The sequence below is a fragment of the Onychostruthus taczanowskii genome, unplaced genomic scaffold, assembly GCF_017590055.1.
Source record: "Onychostruthus taczanowskii isolate IOZ18803 unplaced genomic scaffold, ASM1759005v1 scaffold394, whole genome shotgun sequence".
NCBI classification, from domain to species: Eukaryota; Metazoa; Chordata; class Aves; order Passeriformes; family Passeridae; genus Onychostruthus; species Onychostruthus taczanowskii.
In genome coordinates this window covers 5,529-20,801 of record NW_024501393.1, presented here as the reverse complement: position 1 = coordinate 20,801, position 15,273 = coordinate 5,529, and the positions used below count along the sequence as shown (strand labels likewise).

Sequence of the window (15,273 nt, the reverse complement as noted above, 5' to 3'; positions counted from 1 at the left end):
GGGTTTGGGGGGCATTTGGGGGGGTCCTAGGAGGGATTTGGGTTAGGGTTTTGGGGAGGGTCCCCATGCATGTTTTGGGGGTCCCATGGCTGTTCTGGGGGTCCCCATGGCTGTTTTGGGGTCCCCATGGATATTTTGGGGTCCCTGGGTGGTTTTGGGGGGTCCCTGGGATATTTTGGGGCCCCATGGATATTTTGGGGTCCCAGGTGTGCTCAGGTGAGCGGGAGCAGCTGCGCCAGCGCCTGCACGAGGCCGAGGCCGCCCAGGTGACCCCAAAACCCCCCCCCGAGACCCCTCCCCACTTTCGGGGTCCACCCCGGGCATTGGGGGACCCCCCAAAACCCCCCCTGTGCCCCCCCAGGAGCGGCTGCGCGAGGAGCAGGAGCAGCAGCGGGGGCAGCTCCAGGTCAGGGGGAAATTTGGGGGATTTTGGGGGATTTTGGGGAAATTGTAGGGGATTTTGGATAAATTTTGGGGGAAATTTTGGGGGGATTTGGGGTAAATTTGGGGGATCTGGAGGAAATTTTTTGGGATTTTGGGGGATTTGGGGTAAATCTGGGAGATTTTGGGGGAGATTTAGGTAAATTTTGGGAGGATTTTGGGATAAATTTTGGGAGGATTTGGGGGGTATTTTGAGGAGGTCTGAGGTAAATTTTGGGGGATTTTGGGGTCATTTTTGGGGGATTTTTCAGGCAGTTCGTGAGGAGTTGGGGATTTTGGGGAATTTTGGGAATTTGGGGGGATTTTGGGGGGAATATCACAACATTTCTGCCCCTGTCGTGATTCTTGTCCCCGCCAGGACCCCTAAATGTCCCCAAATGTCCCCAAAATGTCCCCAGACATTTCCAAATTATCCCCAAATGTCCTTGAATGTCCCCAGATTGTCCCCAAATGTCCCTAATTGTCCCCATATGCCCCCAAATATCCCCAAATTGTCCCCAGTTGTCCCCAGACTGACCCAAAGTGTCCCCAAACGTTTCCAAATTGTCTCCAGGTTGTCCCTAAATTGTCCCTAGAGGTCCTGAAATGGCCCCCGATTGTCCCAGATGTCCCCAAAATGTCCCCAAAATGTCCCCAGCTGATCCCAAATTGTCCCCAAATTGTCCCCAAATGTCCCCAGACCGACCCGAAGTGTCCTCAAATGTCCCCAAACGTTTCCAAATCGTCTCCAGGTTGTCCCCAAATGTCCCCAAGTGTCCCTAAATTGTCCCTAAAGGTCCTGAAATGGTCCCCGATTGTCCCCAGATTGTCACCAAAATGTCCCCAAAATGTCCCTAACTGATCCCAAAATGTCCCTAAATTGTCCCCAAATGTCCCCAGACTGACCCGAAGTGTCCCCAAATGTCCCCAAACGTTTCCAAATTGCCTCCAGGTTGTCCCCAAGTGTCGCTAAATTGTCCCTAAAGGTCCTGAAATGGTCCCCAATTGTCCCCAGATTGTCCCCAAATGTCCCCAAATGTCCCCAGACTGACCCGAAGTGTCCCCAAATGTCCCCAAACGTTTCCAAATTGCCTCCAGGTTGTCCTCAAGTGTCCCTAAAGGTCCTGAAATGGTCCCCAATTGTCCCCAGATTGTCCCCAAATGTCCCCAAATGTCCCCAGACTGACCCGAAGTGTCCCCAAATGTCCCCAAACGTTTCCAAATTGCCTCCAGGTTGTCCTCAAGTGTCCCTAAAGGTCCTGAAATGGTCCCCAATTGTCCCCAGATTGTCCCCAAATGTCCCCAAATGTCCCCAAATGTCCCCTCAGGAGGAGCTGGGGCAGCTGCGGGCGGCGCTGGGGGAGGAGCAGCGGCTGCGGGAGCTGCACGAGGCCGAGGGGCGCGCCCTGAGACAGGTGGGACCCCAAATCCCCAAAAACGGCCCCAAAATCCTCTGAAGCAACCCCAAAATGCCCAAAAACAGCCCCAAAATCCCCCAAAATGGTTCCAAAGTTGGCCCCAAAATCAGCCCCAAAATGGCCCCGAAATCCTCTAAAACAACCCCAAAATCCCCAAAATGGCCCCAAAATCCCCCAAAAAGAGCCCCAAAGTCCCCCAAAACGGCCCCAAAATCTCCTAAAACAACCCCAAATCAGCCCCAAAATCCTCTAAAACAACCCTAAAATCCCCAAAAACAACCAGCAAACCAGCCCCAAAATGTCCAAAACCAGCCCCAAAATCAGCCCCAAAATCCCCTTAAATAGACCCAAACACACTAAAACAACCCCAAATCCCCCAAAACAGCCCCAAATGCATCAGAACAGCCCCAAAATCCCCAAAAATGGCTCCAAAATCCCCAAAAACACCCCAAATACCCTAAACCAGCCCCAAAATGCCCCAAAACATCCACAAACCAGCCCCAAAATGTCCAAAAACGACCCCCAAATCCCCTAAAATAGACCCAAACACCCCCAAACAGCCCCAAACTCCCCAGAACAGCCCCAAAATCCCCAAAAATGGCTTCAAAATCTCCCAAATCCCCAAAACCAACCCAAAAATTCGCTAAAATAGACCCAAACAGTCCAAAACAGCCCCAAAATCCCCTCAAATGGCCCCAAAATCCCCTAAACCCCCGCCAGGAACTGAGAGACTCACCCAAACCCCTCCAAAACTCCCCCAAATCCCCCTGTGACCCCCAAAAATCACCCCAAATCCCTTTGTAACCCCTCCAAATCCCTCTCACGACCCCCCAAAATCCCTCAGGACCCCCCAAAATCCCCTAAACCCCCCCAAAATCCCCCCAGGAGCTGAAGGACGTGCGGGATGGGCAGCGCATCCTGGAGAAGAAAGGCAGCGCCGCCGTGAGCGACCTCAGGGGGGCTTCGGGGACACCCCAAAACTTTTGGGGACCCCCCCGGCGCTTTGGGGGTTCCCCAAACTTGCCCCAAAACCCCAAAATTTCGCCCCACAGCTGAAGGATTTGAGGAGGCAGCTGCAGCTGGAGCGGCGCCGGGGGGAGCGGCTGCAGGAGCGGCTGCAGGAGCTGCTGGTGCCCAGCAGGGCGCGCTCGGGTCAGGGGCACCCCAAATTTGGGGAGGGGGAGCCCGAAATCTGGGGAGGGGGACCCCGAAATCTGGGGAGGAGGGACCCTGAAATGTGGGGAGTGGGACCCCGAAATTTGGGGAGGGGGAGCCCGAAACCTGGGGAGGAGGGCTGGTGCCCAGCAGGGCGCGCTCGGGTCAGGGGCACCCCAAATTTGGGGAGGGGGAGCCCGAAATCTGGGGAGGGGGACCCCGAAATCTGGGGAGGAGGGACCCTGAAATGTGGGGAGTGGGACCCCAAAATTTGGGGAAGGGGAGCCTGAAATCTGGGGAGGGGTAGCCCGAAATCTGGGGAGGAGAAACCTTGAAATGTGGGGAGTGGGAGCCCGAAATTTGGGGAAGGGGAGCCCGAAATCTGGGGAGGAGAAACCTTGAAATGTGGGGAGTGGGACCCCGAAATTTGGGGAGGGGGACCCCAAAATCTGGGGAGGAGGGACCGTGAAATGTGGGGAGGGGAATGCCAAAATCTGGGAGGATGGAGCCCAAAATTTGAGGAGGGGACCACAAATTTGGGGAGGGGGGACCCTGAAATTTGGGGAGCAGGACCTCAAAATCTGGGGAGGGGACATTGAAATTTGGGAAGTGGAACTCTGAAATTTGGGGAGGGGGAACCCCGAAATTTGGGGAGCAGGAACCTCAAAATTTGGGGAGGGCAACCCTGAAATTTGGGGAAGGGGAGCCCAAAATCTGGGGAGGAGAGACCCCGTAAATTTGGGGAGGGGGAGCCCCAGAATTTGGGGAGGGGAGACCCTGGAATTTGGGTAGCGGGAACCTCAAGATTTGGGGAGGGACCCCGAAATTTGGGGAGGGGGGAACACTCTTGGGCAGGGGGGAAGCCCAAAATTTGAAGAGAGAGGGACCCTGAAATTTGGGGAGGGGACCCCAAAACTGTGGGAGAGAAAACCTCAAGATTTGGGGTGGGGAACCCCAAAAACTGGGAGGGGGAACCTCAAAATTTGGGGAGGGGGAAACTCTGGGAGGGGGGAAGCCCAAAATTTGAGGGGGGTCCCTGATGGTATTTTGGGTCCCTAATTGGATTTTTGGGGGTTCCCAGGTGCATTTTGGGGTCCCTGATGGGATTTTGGGGTCCCTGATGGGATTTTAGGCGTTCCCTGGTGAATTTTGGGGTCCCTGATGGGATTTTGGGGTCCCCAGGTGCATTTTGGGGTCCCCAGGTGCATTTTGGGGTCCCTGACGGGGTTTTGGGGGTCCCTGATGGGATTTTGGGCGTTCTCAGGTGGATTTTGGGGTCCCTGATGAGATTTTGGGGGTTTTGGGTGCATTTCGGGGTCTCCAGGTGAATTTTGGGGTCCCCAGGTGCATTTCGGGGTCCCCAGGTGCATTTTGGGGTCCCCAGGTGAATTTTGGGGTCCCCAGGTGCATTTTGGGGTCCCCAGGTGGATTTTGGGGGTCCCCAGGTGCATTTTGGGGTCCCTGACGGGGTTTTGGGGTCCCCAGGGCTGGAGGAGCTGGGGCTGGACGGAGGCTCCTCCCCTGGGCGGGGCCCGGGCGGGGACAGCAGCTCCGTGTCCTCATTGGGCCGCGATGGCTCCGCCCCCGGAAGCACCAAGGTGGGCGTGGCCTCAGGGAAGGGGGTGGGGCTTAGGGCAGGGGGTGTGGTCTTAGAGAAAAGAGGTGGAGCCTGGAAATGGGCGTGGCTTGTGAGGGTGTGGCTTTGTGGGCGTGGCTTAATGGGATTAAACAGGGGGTGTGGTTTATTAGGGTGTGGCTTAGGAGGGTGTGGTTTATTCAGGGCGTGGCTCAATTGGGGTGTAAACTATGGGGGTGTGGCTTGGGCTCTAATTGGGGGTGTGGGCATGGCTTTAAGGGGTGTGGCTTAAGAGGGTGTGGCTTAATTAGAGCATAGCTAATTTGGAGTGTGGCTTAAAGGGGTGTGACCCACTGGGGGTGTGGCTTAAGAGGGTGTGGCTGGGTGGGAGTGGCTTAATAACAGATAATTTGGTGTGGCTTAAATGGGTGTGGCCCAATGGGGTGTGGCTAAAGATGGTGTGGCTTGGGGTGGGCGTGGCTTAACTAGAACACAGCTAATTTGGGGTGTGGCTTAATGTGGGCGTGGCTTTGTGTGCCCCAGTGTGGGCGTGGCCATCCCCCCCATCCCCTTGATGAACCGACCCCGTGGTGGGGCGGAGCTTTGGTGGGCGTGGTCTGACGGGCTGTGGCCCCGCCCCCGGCCCCGCCCCCGGCGCAGTCGGGCTCGGGCAGCCCCGGGGGCGGCAGCGCCGGGGGGGTCCCGGCCGGGGGGGGCCTGTCCCCCGCAGAGGTGGCCGAGCTGTTCCAGAGGCTGGCCCAGAGCCAGCAGGAGCGCTGGCTGCTGGAGGAGAAGGTACTGGGGGGACTGGGGGGGACTGGGGGGGAACTGGGACCAAACTGGGAGGGACTGGGAGGAGATTGGGGGGGACTGGGAGGGGACTGGGAACAAACTGGGAGGGACTGGGAGGGACTGGGGGGGACTGGGAGCAAACTGGGAGGGACTGGGAGCAAACTGGGATGGACTGGGAGGGACTGGGGGCGGCTGGGAGGGACTGGGAGCAAACTGGGAGGGACTGGGAGGGAACTGGGAGAGACTGGGAGGGACTGGGATCAAACTGGGGGGGACTGGGAGCAAACTGGGAGGGACTGGGAGGAGATTGGGGGGGACTGGGAGGGGACTGGGAACAAACTGGGAGGGACTGGGAGGGACTGGGGGGGACTGGGAGCAAACTGGGATCAAACTGGGAGGGACTGGGAACAAACGGAGGGACTGGGAACAAACTGGGAGGGACTGGGAACAAACTGGGAGCACTGGGAGGGACTGGGAGGAAACTGGGACCAAACTGGGAGGGACTGGGAGGAAACTGGGAGCACTGGGAGGGACTGGGACCAAACTGGGTGGGACTGGGGGGGACTGGGATGGACTGGGAGGGGATTGGGGGGGACTGGGAGGGACTGGGAGCAAACTGGGAGGGACTGGGGGGGTCTGAGAACAGAGTTGGAGGGACTGGGACCAAAATGGGACCAGACTGGGAGGGACTGGGAGCACTGGGAGCACTGGAGGGACGGGGTCGCGGCCGGCGCCCTCACCTGGAGCCCCCGGGCAGGTGAGGCACCTGGAGGTGTCGAGCGCGTCCATGGCCGAGGATCTGTGCAGGAAGAGCGCCATCATCCAGAGCTTCGTCAGGGACAGCCGCACAGGTGGGGGCACCGGGGCTCACCTGGAGCCTCTGGCACCTGGGCTCACCTGTCCCTCACCTGGTACACCTGGGGTCACCTGTCCCTCACATGGTACACCTGGGCATCACCTGTACCCTCACCTGGTACACCTGGGGTCACCTGTCCCTCACATGGTACACCTGGGGTTCACCTGTCCCTCACCTGGTACACCTGGGCTCACCTGTCCCTCACCTGGTACACCTGGGGTCACCTGTCCCTCACATGGTACACCTGGGCATCACCTGTACCCTCACCTGGTACACCTGGGGTCACCTGTCCCTCACATGGTACACCTGGGGTTCACCTGTCCCTCACCTGGTACACCTGGGCATTACCTGTTACACCTGTCTCACCTGTCCCTCCCCTGTCTCACCTGTCCCTCCCCTGTCCCTCCCCTGTCTCCCCTGTCTCCCCTGTCCCTCCCCTGTCTCACCTGCCGGCAGAGGCCGCGGCTCCGGCGGGGCCGGCGCGGCGCGGGGCGGGGCCGGGCCCGGGTGAGGAGGGGCTGCGGGAGATGAACAAGAAGCTGCAGAACCTCCTGGAGGAGCAGCTGACCAAGAACCTGCACCTGGCACAGGTGAGGGGGCGGGGCCAGCGGGGGGCGGGGCCGGAAGGGTGTGGCTTGTGGGAAGGGGTGGAGCCTCTTAAAGGGGTGTGGTTTATTAAATGGGTGTGGTCTCTGGGAATGGGTGTGGTTAAAGGGTGAGGGTGTGGCTTATAGGGGTGTGGCTTGTGGGAAGATGGTGGGGCTAAAAGGGGCGTGGTCTAAGTGTGGGGGTGTGGCATAAGCTATGACATCACAATTTATAGACATAAAAGGGAGAATTGAAGTGGAGGTGGGGCTTTCAGCTGTGTGTGCGAGCAGCACAAGGGTGTGGCCACTGAGGGCGTGGCCTCGTCAGTGGGCGGGGTCTCTTCCACCCCTCATTCCCCCCTTTCCAGGACCTGGAGTCGCTGTCCCAGGAGCTGGCGCAGCTCAGGAAGGAACAGGCGGCCCCCGCGGGACCCCCCTGAGGGGCGGGGCCTCCCCTGGTGGGCGGGGCCTCGCCCCCTGCCCCCCCGCAGGCTCCGCCCCCTGGCCGGGGCGCTGCTGCGGGGAGGCGTTGCCCCTTTAAGGACGCGGTTGGTCCATCCGGCATTGCCCCTTTAAGGCCGGACGGTTCTTTACGTGGCGTTGCCCCTTTAAGGGTGGGCGGGGCTCCCTGGAGGGCGTTCTCCTTTAAGACTGGGGGCGGTTCCCGCCGCGGCGTTGCCCCTTTAAGAAGGACGTGGTCCCCACTCTGGCGTTGCCCGTTTAAGGGGGTCCCGCATGCGCCCCCCTCTCCCTCCCAATAAACCCAATGTGAATCGCTGCCTGTGACGTCATTTCGCTGCGTTGGGAAAGGGTGGGGGGAGTTGGTGGCGTCACCAGAGGAACCGAGTCGGCGGAGCCCGCCCCGTGACGTCACTTCCGCGCGCTGCCCCGGATGTTGTTGCCGCGGCCGCGGCCGCAGGACGGGCACGGGCGCGGCGCGGCTCCGGATCCCCCCCGACAAACGCGCACCGTCCGGCCGGGGGGCGCGGCGTGACGTCAGCACGGTGACGTAACACCAGCCCCCCCGCTTCCCCGGCTCGGGGGGGCGGCGGCGGCGGCGAAACCCCCCCAAAACCCCCAACCCCCCCCGACCCCGCCCCAACATGGCGGCGACAACGGGGGGCGGGGCCTCGCCGGGCGGCGGGGGCGGGGCCGCGCTGGAGGAGGAGTGCGAGGTTGTGCGCGTGCGCGTCAAGGTAAGGGGGCGGGGCGTGGTTCTGGGCGGAACCCTGTGTGGGCGTGGTTATTTAATTAGCGAGTTAATTAACTCCGAGTGGGCGGAGTTAATCGGTGGAGTCACGTGCTCCCCGGCAGCCAATCAGCTCGGGGGGGGCGTTGCCACGTGCAGGTGTGGCACCGGCGGGAAATTTTCCCGCCTTTCGTGTCACGTGGGGAGCGGCCGCCAATCAGCGTTGCGGGAGGCGCGCGGCGTCGCCGTGGTGACCGCGCTGTGCCGCCATGTTGGATCGCCGTGAGGGACCGGGGGGCTCCGGGACCTCCCGGGACCCCCCGGGACCCTGTCGGGACCCCCTGACTCTCTTCCTGCAGAAGAACGAGGGGCAGCAGCCGCCCGAGTTCCGCTCGTTCGCCGTGGACCCGCAGATCACGTCGCTGGACGTGCTGCAGCACATCCTGGCCCGGGCCTTCGACCTGCAGGGGTGAGTGGAGCCCCCCGGTTCCCACCCGGATGCACCTGGGACCCTTCAGAGCACCCAGGTGAGCTCACCTGTCCCCCCTCAGGAAGAAAAGCTTTGTTCTGAGCTTCGCAGCGCGGGACGGGCAGGGCCAGGACACCTTTGTGCCTCTGCTGAGCGATGGTGACCTGGCCAACGCCTTCACCTGCGCCCGGCCCACCCTGAGGCTGCGCCTGGACGTCAGGAACCCCCCTGACAGTGAGTGACCCACCTGGGGTGCACCTGGGTGGGTGGGGATACACCTGGGATACACCTGGGTGGGTGGAGTTACACCTGGGACACACGTGGAATACACCAGGATGGGTGGGGACACACCTGAGACACACCTGGGTGGGTGGCGATACACCTGGGAAACACCTGGGTGGGTGGGGACACACCCAGGTGGGTGGGGGTACACCTGAGACACACCTGGGTGGATGGGGGTACACTTGGGAAACACCTGGGTGGGTGGAGACACACCTGGGACATACGTAGGACACAGACACACATGAGGCACACCCAGCTGAGGGAAATCACGTGGGACACTCCTGGGCGGTGGGGACACACCTGGAGTTCACCTGGGACATACCTGGGGCAGTCACAGACTTACCTGCGCACACCTGGGCACAGGGGGACGCACCTGGGTGGGACAGGGCACACCTGGGGCACTCGGGGCCATGGGCTGGGGGTCAGGAGGTGCTGGGTACCTGGGGGTGCCCGGCGTGGCTCAGGTGTGCGAGGCGGGGCTCTCAGGTACCTGTGGCTCAGGTGAGCTGTCCCCAGGCCCGCTGCTGGAGGACTGGGACATCATCAGCCCGCGGGAGGTGGCGGCGGCCGAGCCGGTCCCCGAGCGCCGCTCGCTGCTGGCGGCAGCCCTGCCCTTCACCCAGGCTCTGCTGGCGCAGGTGAGCACACCTGGCGCAGGTGAGGCACGCCTGGGCTGCCCCACCCTGCTGGGAGCTCACAGAGAGCTCCTGCTGCTCTCCTGGGCATCCCAGTGCCCTCCCAGTGCCCTCCCAGTGGCAGCTGTGCCGTTCCCACAGGTGGGCCGGACGCTGGCGCGGGCGCAGGCGGCCCTGGCGTGGCCCGAGGGGACCCCGGCCGTGTCCCCGCCCCCTCCCCCGCCCCCACCCTGCGCCCCCCTCAGCGACGCCGACCTGAGGTCGTACCTGGGCCCAGGTGGGCGCCTGCTGCGGCCCCAGGACCTGCGGCTGCACGTCTTCCACGGCGGCGTCGAGCCCGGCCTGCGCAAGGTGAGGGACCAGAGCCACACCTGGGACACAGCTGGGGGGTGTGGTCACACCTGGGACACACCTGGGGGTGTGGTCACACCTGGGACACAGCTGGGGGGTGTGGTCACACCTGGGACACACCTGGGGGTGTGGTCACACTTGGGAGGGGTTCGATGGCACCTGGGGTCCTCTGAGCCACATTTTGGAGTCTTCTGAGCCACACCTTTGGGGTTACCTGCTCTTCCTGAGACTTACCTGGCGGTTGTGATTACACCTGAGTCACACCTTGGGGGTTCTGATGTTGCCTGACGTCACCTCAGCCGCACCTGGGGATGCTCAGATCCATCCTGATCAGCACCTGAGAGTTCTTGCTGTCCCTGATCCCATTTTCCCCTGTACAAGTGGTGTGTTGTTATCTGCTGAATTTGTTCTTGTTCTCACCTGCCCCCATTCCCCCATACAGGTGGTCTGGCATTACCTGTGGGACATATCTGTGATCCCTCACCTGTCCCATCCCCCCATACAGGTGGTTTGGCGTTACCTGTGGAACACATCCCTGGTTTCTCACCTGTCCCATTCCCCTGTACAGGTGGTCTGATGTTACCTGTGGGACACATCCCTGATCCCTCACCTGTCCCCGTTCCCCCATACAGGTGGTGTGGTGTTATCTGTTGAACATGTCCTTTCTCTCACCTGTCCCCATTCCCCCATACAGGTGGTCTGGCATTACCTGTGGGACATACCCGCGATCCCTCACCTGTCCCATCCCCCCATACAGGTGGTCTGGCGTTACCTGTGGGACACATCCCTGATCCTCACCTGTCCCATCCCCCCATACAGGTGGTCTGGCCCTGATCTCTCACCTGTCCCATTCCTCCATACAGGTGGTCTGGCATTACCTGTGAAACACATCCCTGGTTTCTCACCTGTCCCCATTCCCCCATACAGGTGGTCTGGCCCTGATCCCTCACCTGTCCCATTCCCCCCATACAGGTGGTCTGGTGTTACCTGTGGGACACATCCCTGATCCCTCACCTTCCCCATCCCCCCATACAGGTGGTCTGGCGTTACCTGCTGAACGTGTTCCCCGCCGGCCTGACGGGCCAGGAGCGCCTGTCCCACCTGCGCCTCAAGGCGGCCGAGTACTCCTCGCTGAAGGTGGCCCTGGCGGCGCGCGCGGCGCCGGCCGAGCTGGCGCAGGTGGCCGCGGCGGTGCGCAAGGACGTGGTGCGCACGGACCGCGCCCACCCCTACTTCGGCGGCCCCGAGGAGGGCCACCCTCACCTGGCGGCGCTGCAGGCGCTGCTGACCACCTTCGCGCTGGGCCACCCGCGCCTCTCCTACTGCCAGGGCATGTCGGACGTGGCGGCGCCGCTGCTGGCCGTGCTGGACGACGAGGCCCAGGCCTTCCTGTGCTTCTGCTCGCTGATGCGCCGCCTGGCCCCGCGCTTCCGCCCCGGCGGCCGCGGGCTGGCGCGGGCCTTCGGCCACCTGCGGCGGCTGCTGCGGCGCGCCGACCCCCCGTTCTGGGCCTTCCTGGCGGCGCGCGGCGCGCACGACCTGCTCTTCTGCTACCGCTGGCTGCTGCTGGAGCTGAAGCGCGAGTTCGCCTTCGAGGACGCGCTCAAGGTGCTGGAGATCACCTGGAGCTCGCTGCCCCCCGCCCCACCGCCGCCCCCCGAGGGGGTCCCGCTGCTCGGAGCCCCCCTGGGGGCGCGCAGGGCCGGCCGGGGGCTGAGGGAGCGCCGGGGGCTGCGGCCGCGGCCGCCCAGGAGGAGGAGGAGGAGGAGGAACGTGGAGGACGAGGAACGTGGAGGAGAAGGCGCTGGAGGGGTCGTGGAGGGTTCTGGTGGTGGCTTTGGGGGTCTCAAGGGTTCCAGTGATGGCCCTGAGGGTCCCACGAGCTCCAGTGATGTCCCAGGCGGTCCCATGAGCTCCACTGGTGGCCTAGAGGGTCCCACGAGCTCCAGTGACATCACAGGTGGTCCCACGAGCTCCAGTGGTAGCCCTGGGGGTCTCAAGACTTCCAGTGATGGCCCAGAGGGTCCCAAGAGCTCTGGAGATGTCCCCAACAGTCCTGAGATGTCTAGCGAGGTCTTGGAGAGTCCCAAGAGCTTCAGTGATGTTCTAGAAGGATACAAGGGCATCCAGGAGCATCCCGAGAGCCCCCATGATGTCTCTGATGGTCCCAGGGACCACCAGGAAGCTCCCAAGAGCTTTAAGAACATTCAGGAAGGTCTTGAGACCTCCAGCGAAGTCCCCAAAGGTCACAAGAGCGCCAGTGATGTCCCCAGAGGTCACAAAAGCTCCAGTGATGGCCCCAAAGGTCACAAGAGCTCCAGGAAGGTCCAGGGGAGACCCCCCAGGGATGCTGGAGGAGCCCCCGAGGGTTCCAAGGACTTGGAGGCAGGTGGCTCCAGGAAGGTGGAGGAAGGCACCGACGCCCTGGAGATCGACCAGAGACCACACAGCCTCTGCTGGGGGGCTGGAGAAGACCCCAAAAAAGGACAGGATGGCCCCAGAGAGGGACGTGACCCAAGAGAAGGACGAGATGACCCCAAAAAGGGACTGGATGACCCCAAAGAGGGATTTGATGACCTGAGAAAAGGACAAGATGACTCTGGGATGAGTCGTGGTGACGCCAGGAAGGTTTACGATGATCTCAGAGAAGGACACGGCTTTGGAGAAGGCCACAACAACCCCAGGGATGACCACCATGCCCCCAGGGATGGCCATGATGACCCCAAGGAAGGACGTGATGATTCCAGACATGGCCACGGTGACCCCAAGGACAACCACGATGACCTCAAACATGGCCACCACGACCCCAAGGAAGAGCATGACGACACCAAACACGGCCACCACAACCTTGAGGACGACCACCACCACCCCAAGACCACCCGCAACAACCCAACCACCCCCGAAGACCCTTGGGGCGGCCGCTGGGCTTGGGAAGACCCTTCCTCCAGCTCCTCCTCCTCCTCGTGCTCCTCGGGCTCGTCCTCCTCGGACGAGGAGGTGACGGTGGAGGACGACGGGGCGCCGCTGCCGCCGCCAGAAGAGCTGGGCCAGGGGAACCCCTTCCTGCTCTTCGTGTGCCTGGCCATGCTGCTGGAGCAGCGCGAGGCCGTCATGGCGCGGGCGGGCGACTACAACGAGGTGGCCATGCACTTCGACCGCCTGGTGCGCCGCCACCACCTGCCGCGCGTCCTGCGCCGCGCCAAGGGGCTCTTCGCCAGGTACCTGGAGGGCTGGGGGGCCACCGCGCCGGGGGGACCCCCGGTGGGACCTCCTTCGGGGTAGGGGATGGACTCGGGAGCACCGGTGGGGTAGGGGGTGTGGGGGAGAGAGGGTGGGAATGTCAAGGTCGCCGTAGGGAGGGGTGTAGGGCAAGGTGGTGAGCCCGTGAAACACCTGAAAGTGGGTCTGAGGTCATCGTGAGGGGCTCCAGAGTCGCTGGAGGTGTGTAGGACTAGGTGGAGACCCCATAAAACATCTCAGAGTGGTCCTGAGATCATCACGAGAGGCTGCAAAGTCATTGGAGGTGTGTGGGGCAAGGTGGTAACCCCACAGAACATCTCCAGGAGGTGCTGAGGTCATCGTGAGGGGCCCCAAAGTCACTGGAGCTGTGTAGGACACGGTGGTGACTCCATAACACATCTCAGAATGGTCCTGAGATTGTCATGAGGGGCTCCAAAGTCATTGGGGGTTTGTAGGACAAGGTGGTGACCCCATAGAACATCTTAAAGAAGTCTTGAGGTCATCATGAGGGGTTCCAGAGTCACTGGAGGTCTGTAGGAGTAGATGAAGACCCCATAAAACATCTCAGAATGGTCCTGAGATTGTCATGAGGGGCTCCAAAGTCGCTGGAGGTCTGAAGGACAATGTGGAGACCCCACAGAACATCTCATAGTGGTCCTGAGATCATCACGAGAGGCTGCAAAGTCATTGGAGTGTGTAGGGCAGGGTGGTGACCCCATAAAACATCTCAGAATGGTCCTGAGATTGTCATGAGGGGCTCCAAAGTCATTGGGGGTTTGTAGGACAAGGTGGTGACCCCATAGAACATCTTAAAGAAGTCTTGAGGTCATCATGAGGGGTTCCAGAGTCACTGGAGGTCTGTAGGAGTAGATGAAGACCCCATAAAACATCTGAGAGTGGTCCTGAGGTCATGAGTGGCTCCAAAGTCACTGTGGGTTTGTAGGACAAGGTGGTGACCCCATGGAACATCTCAAAGAGGTTCTGAGGACCTCCAAAGTCGCTGGAGGTGTGTAAGACAAGGTGGAGACCCCACAGAACGTCTCAAAGAGGTCTTGAGGTCATGAGGGGCTCCAAAGTCACTGGAGGTGTGTAGGGCAAGGTGGTGGCCCCACAGAACATCTCAGAGTGGGTCTGAGGTGATCGTGAGTGGCTCCAAAATCACTGTGGCTTTGTAGGACAAGGTGGTGGCCCCACAGAACATCTCCAAGAACCCCGTGGTCACTCTGGAGTCCTGTGGGACCATGTGGGGACACTTTAAAAGTTCCATTAAGGCCACTATGGAGACTCCAAAGTCAGTGGAGGTCTGAAGGACAATGTGGAGACCCCATAGAACGTCTCAGAGTGGTCCTGAGATCATCACGAGAGGCTGCAAAGTCATTGGAGGTGTGTAGGACTAGATGGAGACCCCATAAAACATCTGAGAGTGGTCCTGGGGTCATGAGTGGCTCTAAAGTCACTGTGGGTTTGTGGTACAAGGTGGTGACCCTATGGAACATCTCAAAGAGGTCCTGAGGTCATGAGGGGCTCCAAAGTCACTGGAGGTGTGTAAGACAAGGCGGTGGCCCCACAGAACATCTCCAAGAAGTGATGAGGTCACAATGGGGAGGCTTTGGTCACTGCCGGGGTCTGTAGGACAACATGGGGACACCATAAAATGTCACCCTGAGGCCACCAAGGGGACCCTCTGGTCACTGCCGGGGTCTGTAGGACAGTGTGGAGACCCCACAGAACATCTCCAGGGACCCCAAACCCATCATGGGGACTCCCAAATTGAGCGTGAGAACCTGTAGGACACTGCGGGGACACCATAAAATGTCACCCTGAGGTCACCTTGGGGGTCTGTGGGACATTCTGGGGACCCCAGAGACCCCAAATAGGGACAGGTGGGTCCTTTTGGGGTCTCCAAGGCCACCACAGGGTCCCCAGGGCCACCCTGGGGTCAGCAGGGACCCCCAGAGCTCCCCATGACCCCCCAGAGACCCCTCCCAGTATGAACCAGTAGAGCCCAGTGCCTCCCTGCTGGGTTCTGCACCACCGTGGGACATCCCAGTACAAACCAGTATGAACCAGTAGAGCCCAGTGCCTCCCTGCTGGGTTCTGCACCACCGTGGGACATCCCAGTACGAACCAGTACCAACCACTGCAACATCCCGCCTGGGAACTCCTGGATCTGCGCTGCCTTGGGCCGGACCAGTACAGACCAGTATGGACCAGTTTGGAGCAGGAAGGGGCTGGGAGTCCAACTGGGAGCCCCCCACATGCATCGCCTTGTGCCGGACCAGTACGGACCAGTACGGACCAGT

General features: G+C 61.1%; 2 protein-coding genes across 2 annotated transcripts in view; both read left to right on the top strand.

Annotated features, from left to right (window-relative positions):
- The window catches only part of LOC121340073 (GRIP1-associated protein 1-like), a 12,966-nt gene extending 5,385 nt beyond the window's left edge, over positions 1-7,581 (top strand). The window contains exons 7-16 of the mRNA XM_041412471.1: positions 207-266; positions 362-406; positions 1,749-1,835; positions 2,724-2,780; positions 2,891-2,990; positions 4,479-4,591; positions 5,230-5,364; positions 6,119-6,212; positions 6,674-6,807; positions 7,173-7,581. Of these exons, the coding sequence (XP_041268405.1) occupies positions 207-266; positions 362-406; positions 1,749-1,835; positions 2,724-2,780; positions 2,891-2,990; positions 4,479-4,591; positions 5,230-5,364; positions 6,119-6,212; positions 6,674-6,807; positions 7,173-7,244 (897 nt within the window). The 3' untranslated portion in view covers positions 7,245-7,581. The remainder of the gene's footprint in view (positions 1-206; positions 267-361; positions 407-1,748; positions 1,836-2,723; positions 2,781-2,890; positions 2,991-4,478; positions 4,592-5,229; positions 5,365-6,118; positions 6,213-6,673; positions 6,808-7,172) is intronic.
- A 132-nt stretch (positions 7,582-7,713) lies between these two features.
- Positions 7,714-13,529, top strand: TBC1D25 (TBC1 domain family member 25). Its single transcript, XM_041412467.1, has 6 exons — positions 7,714-8,000; positions 8,353-8,462; positions 8,545-8,696; positions 9,261-9,382; positions 9,521-9,730; positions 10,766-13,529. Exons 1-6 carry the CDS (start codon positions 7,908-7,910, stop codon positions 13,010-13,012), a joined length of 2,934 nt encoding a protein of 977 aa, XP_041268401.1. The 5' UTR covers positions 7,714-7,907; the 3' UTR covers positions 13,013-13,529.
- The last annotated feature ends 1,744 nt before the right edge of the window (positions 13,530-15,273 follow it).

Bases quoted from the DNA above. Each gene is read 5' to 3' on its own strand.
- TBC1D25 (XM_041412467.1), top strand. From the start codon at position 7,908: ATGGCGGCGACAACGGGGGGCGGGGCCTCGCCGGGCGGCGGGGGCGGG. The intron at 8,463-8,544 runs GTGAGTGGAGCC...GTCCCCCCTCAG, and splicing joins CGGGCCTTCGACCTGCAGGG to GAAGAAAAGCTTTGTTCTGA. The intron at 8,697-9,260 runs GTGAGTGACCCA...AGCTGTCCCCAG, and splicing joins CGTCAGGAACCCCCCTGACA to GCCCGCTGCTGGAGGACTGG.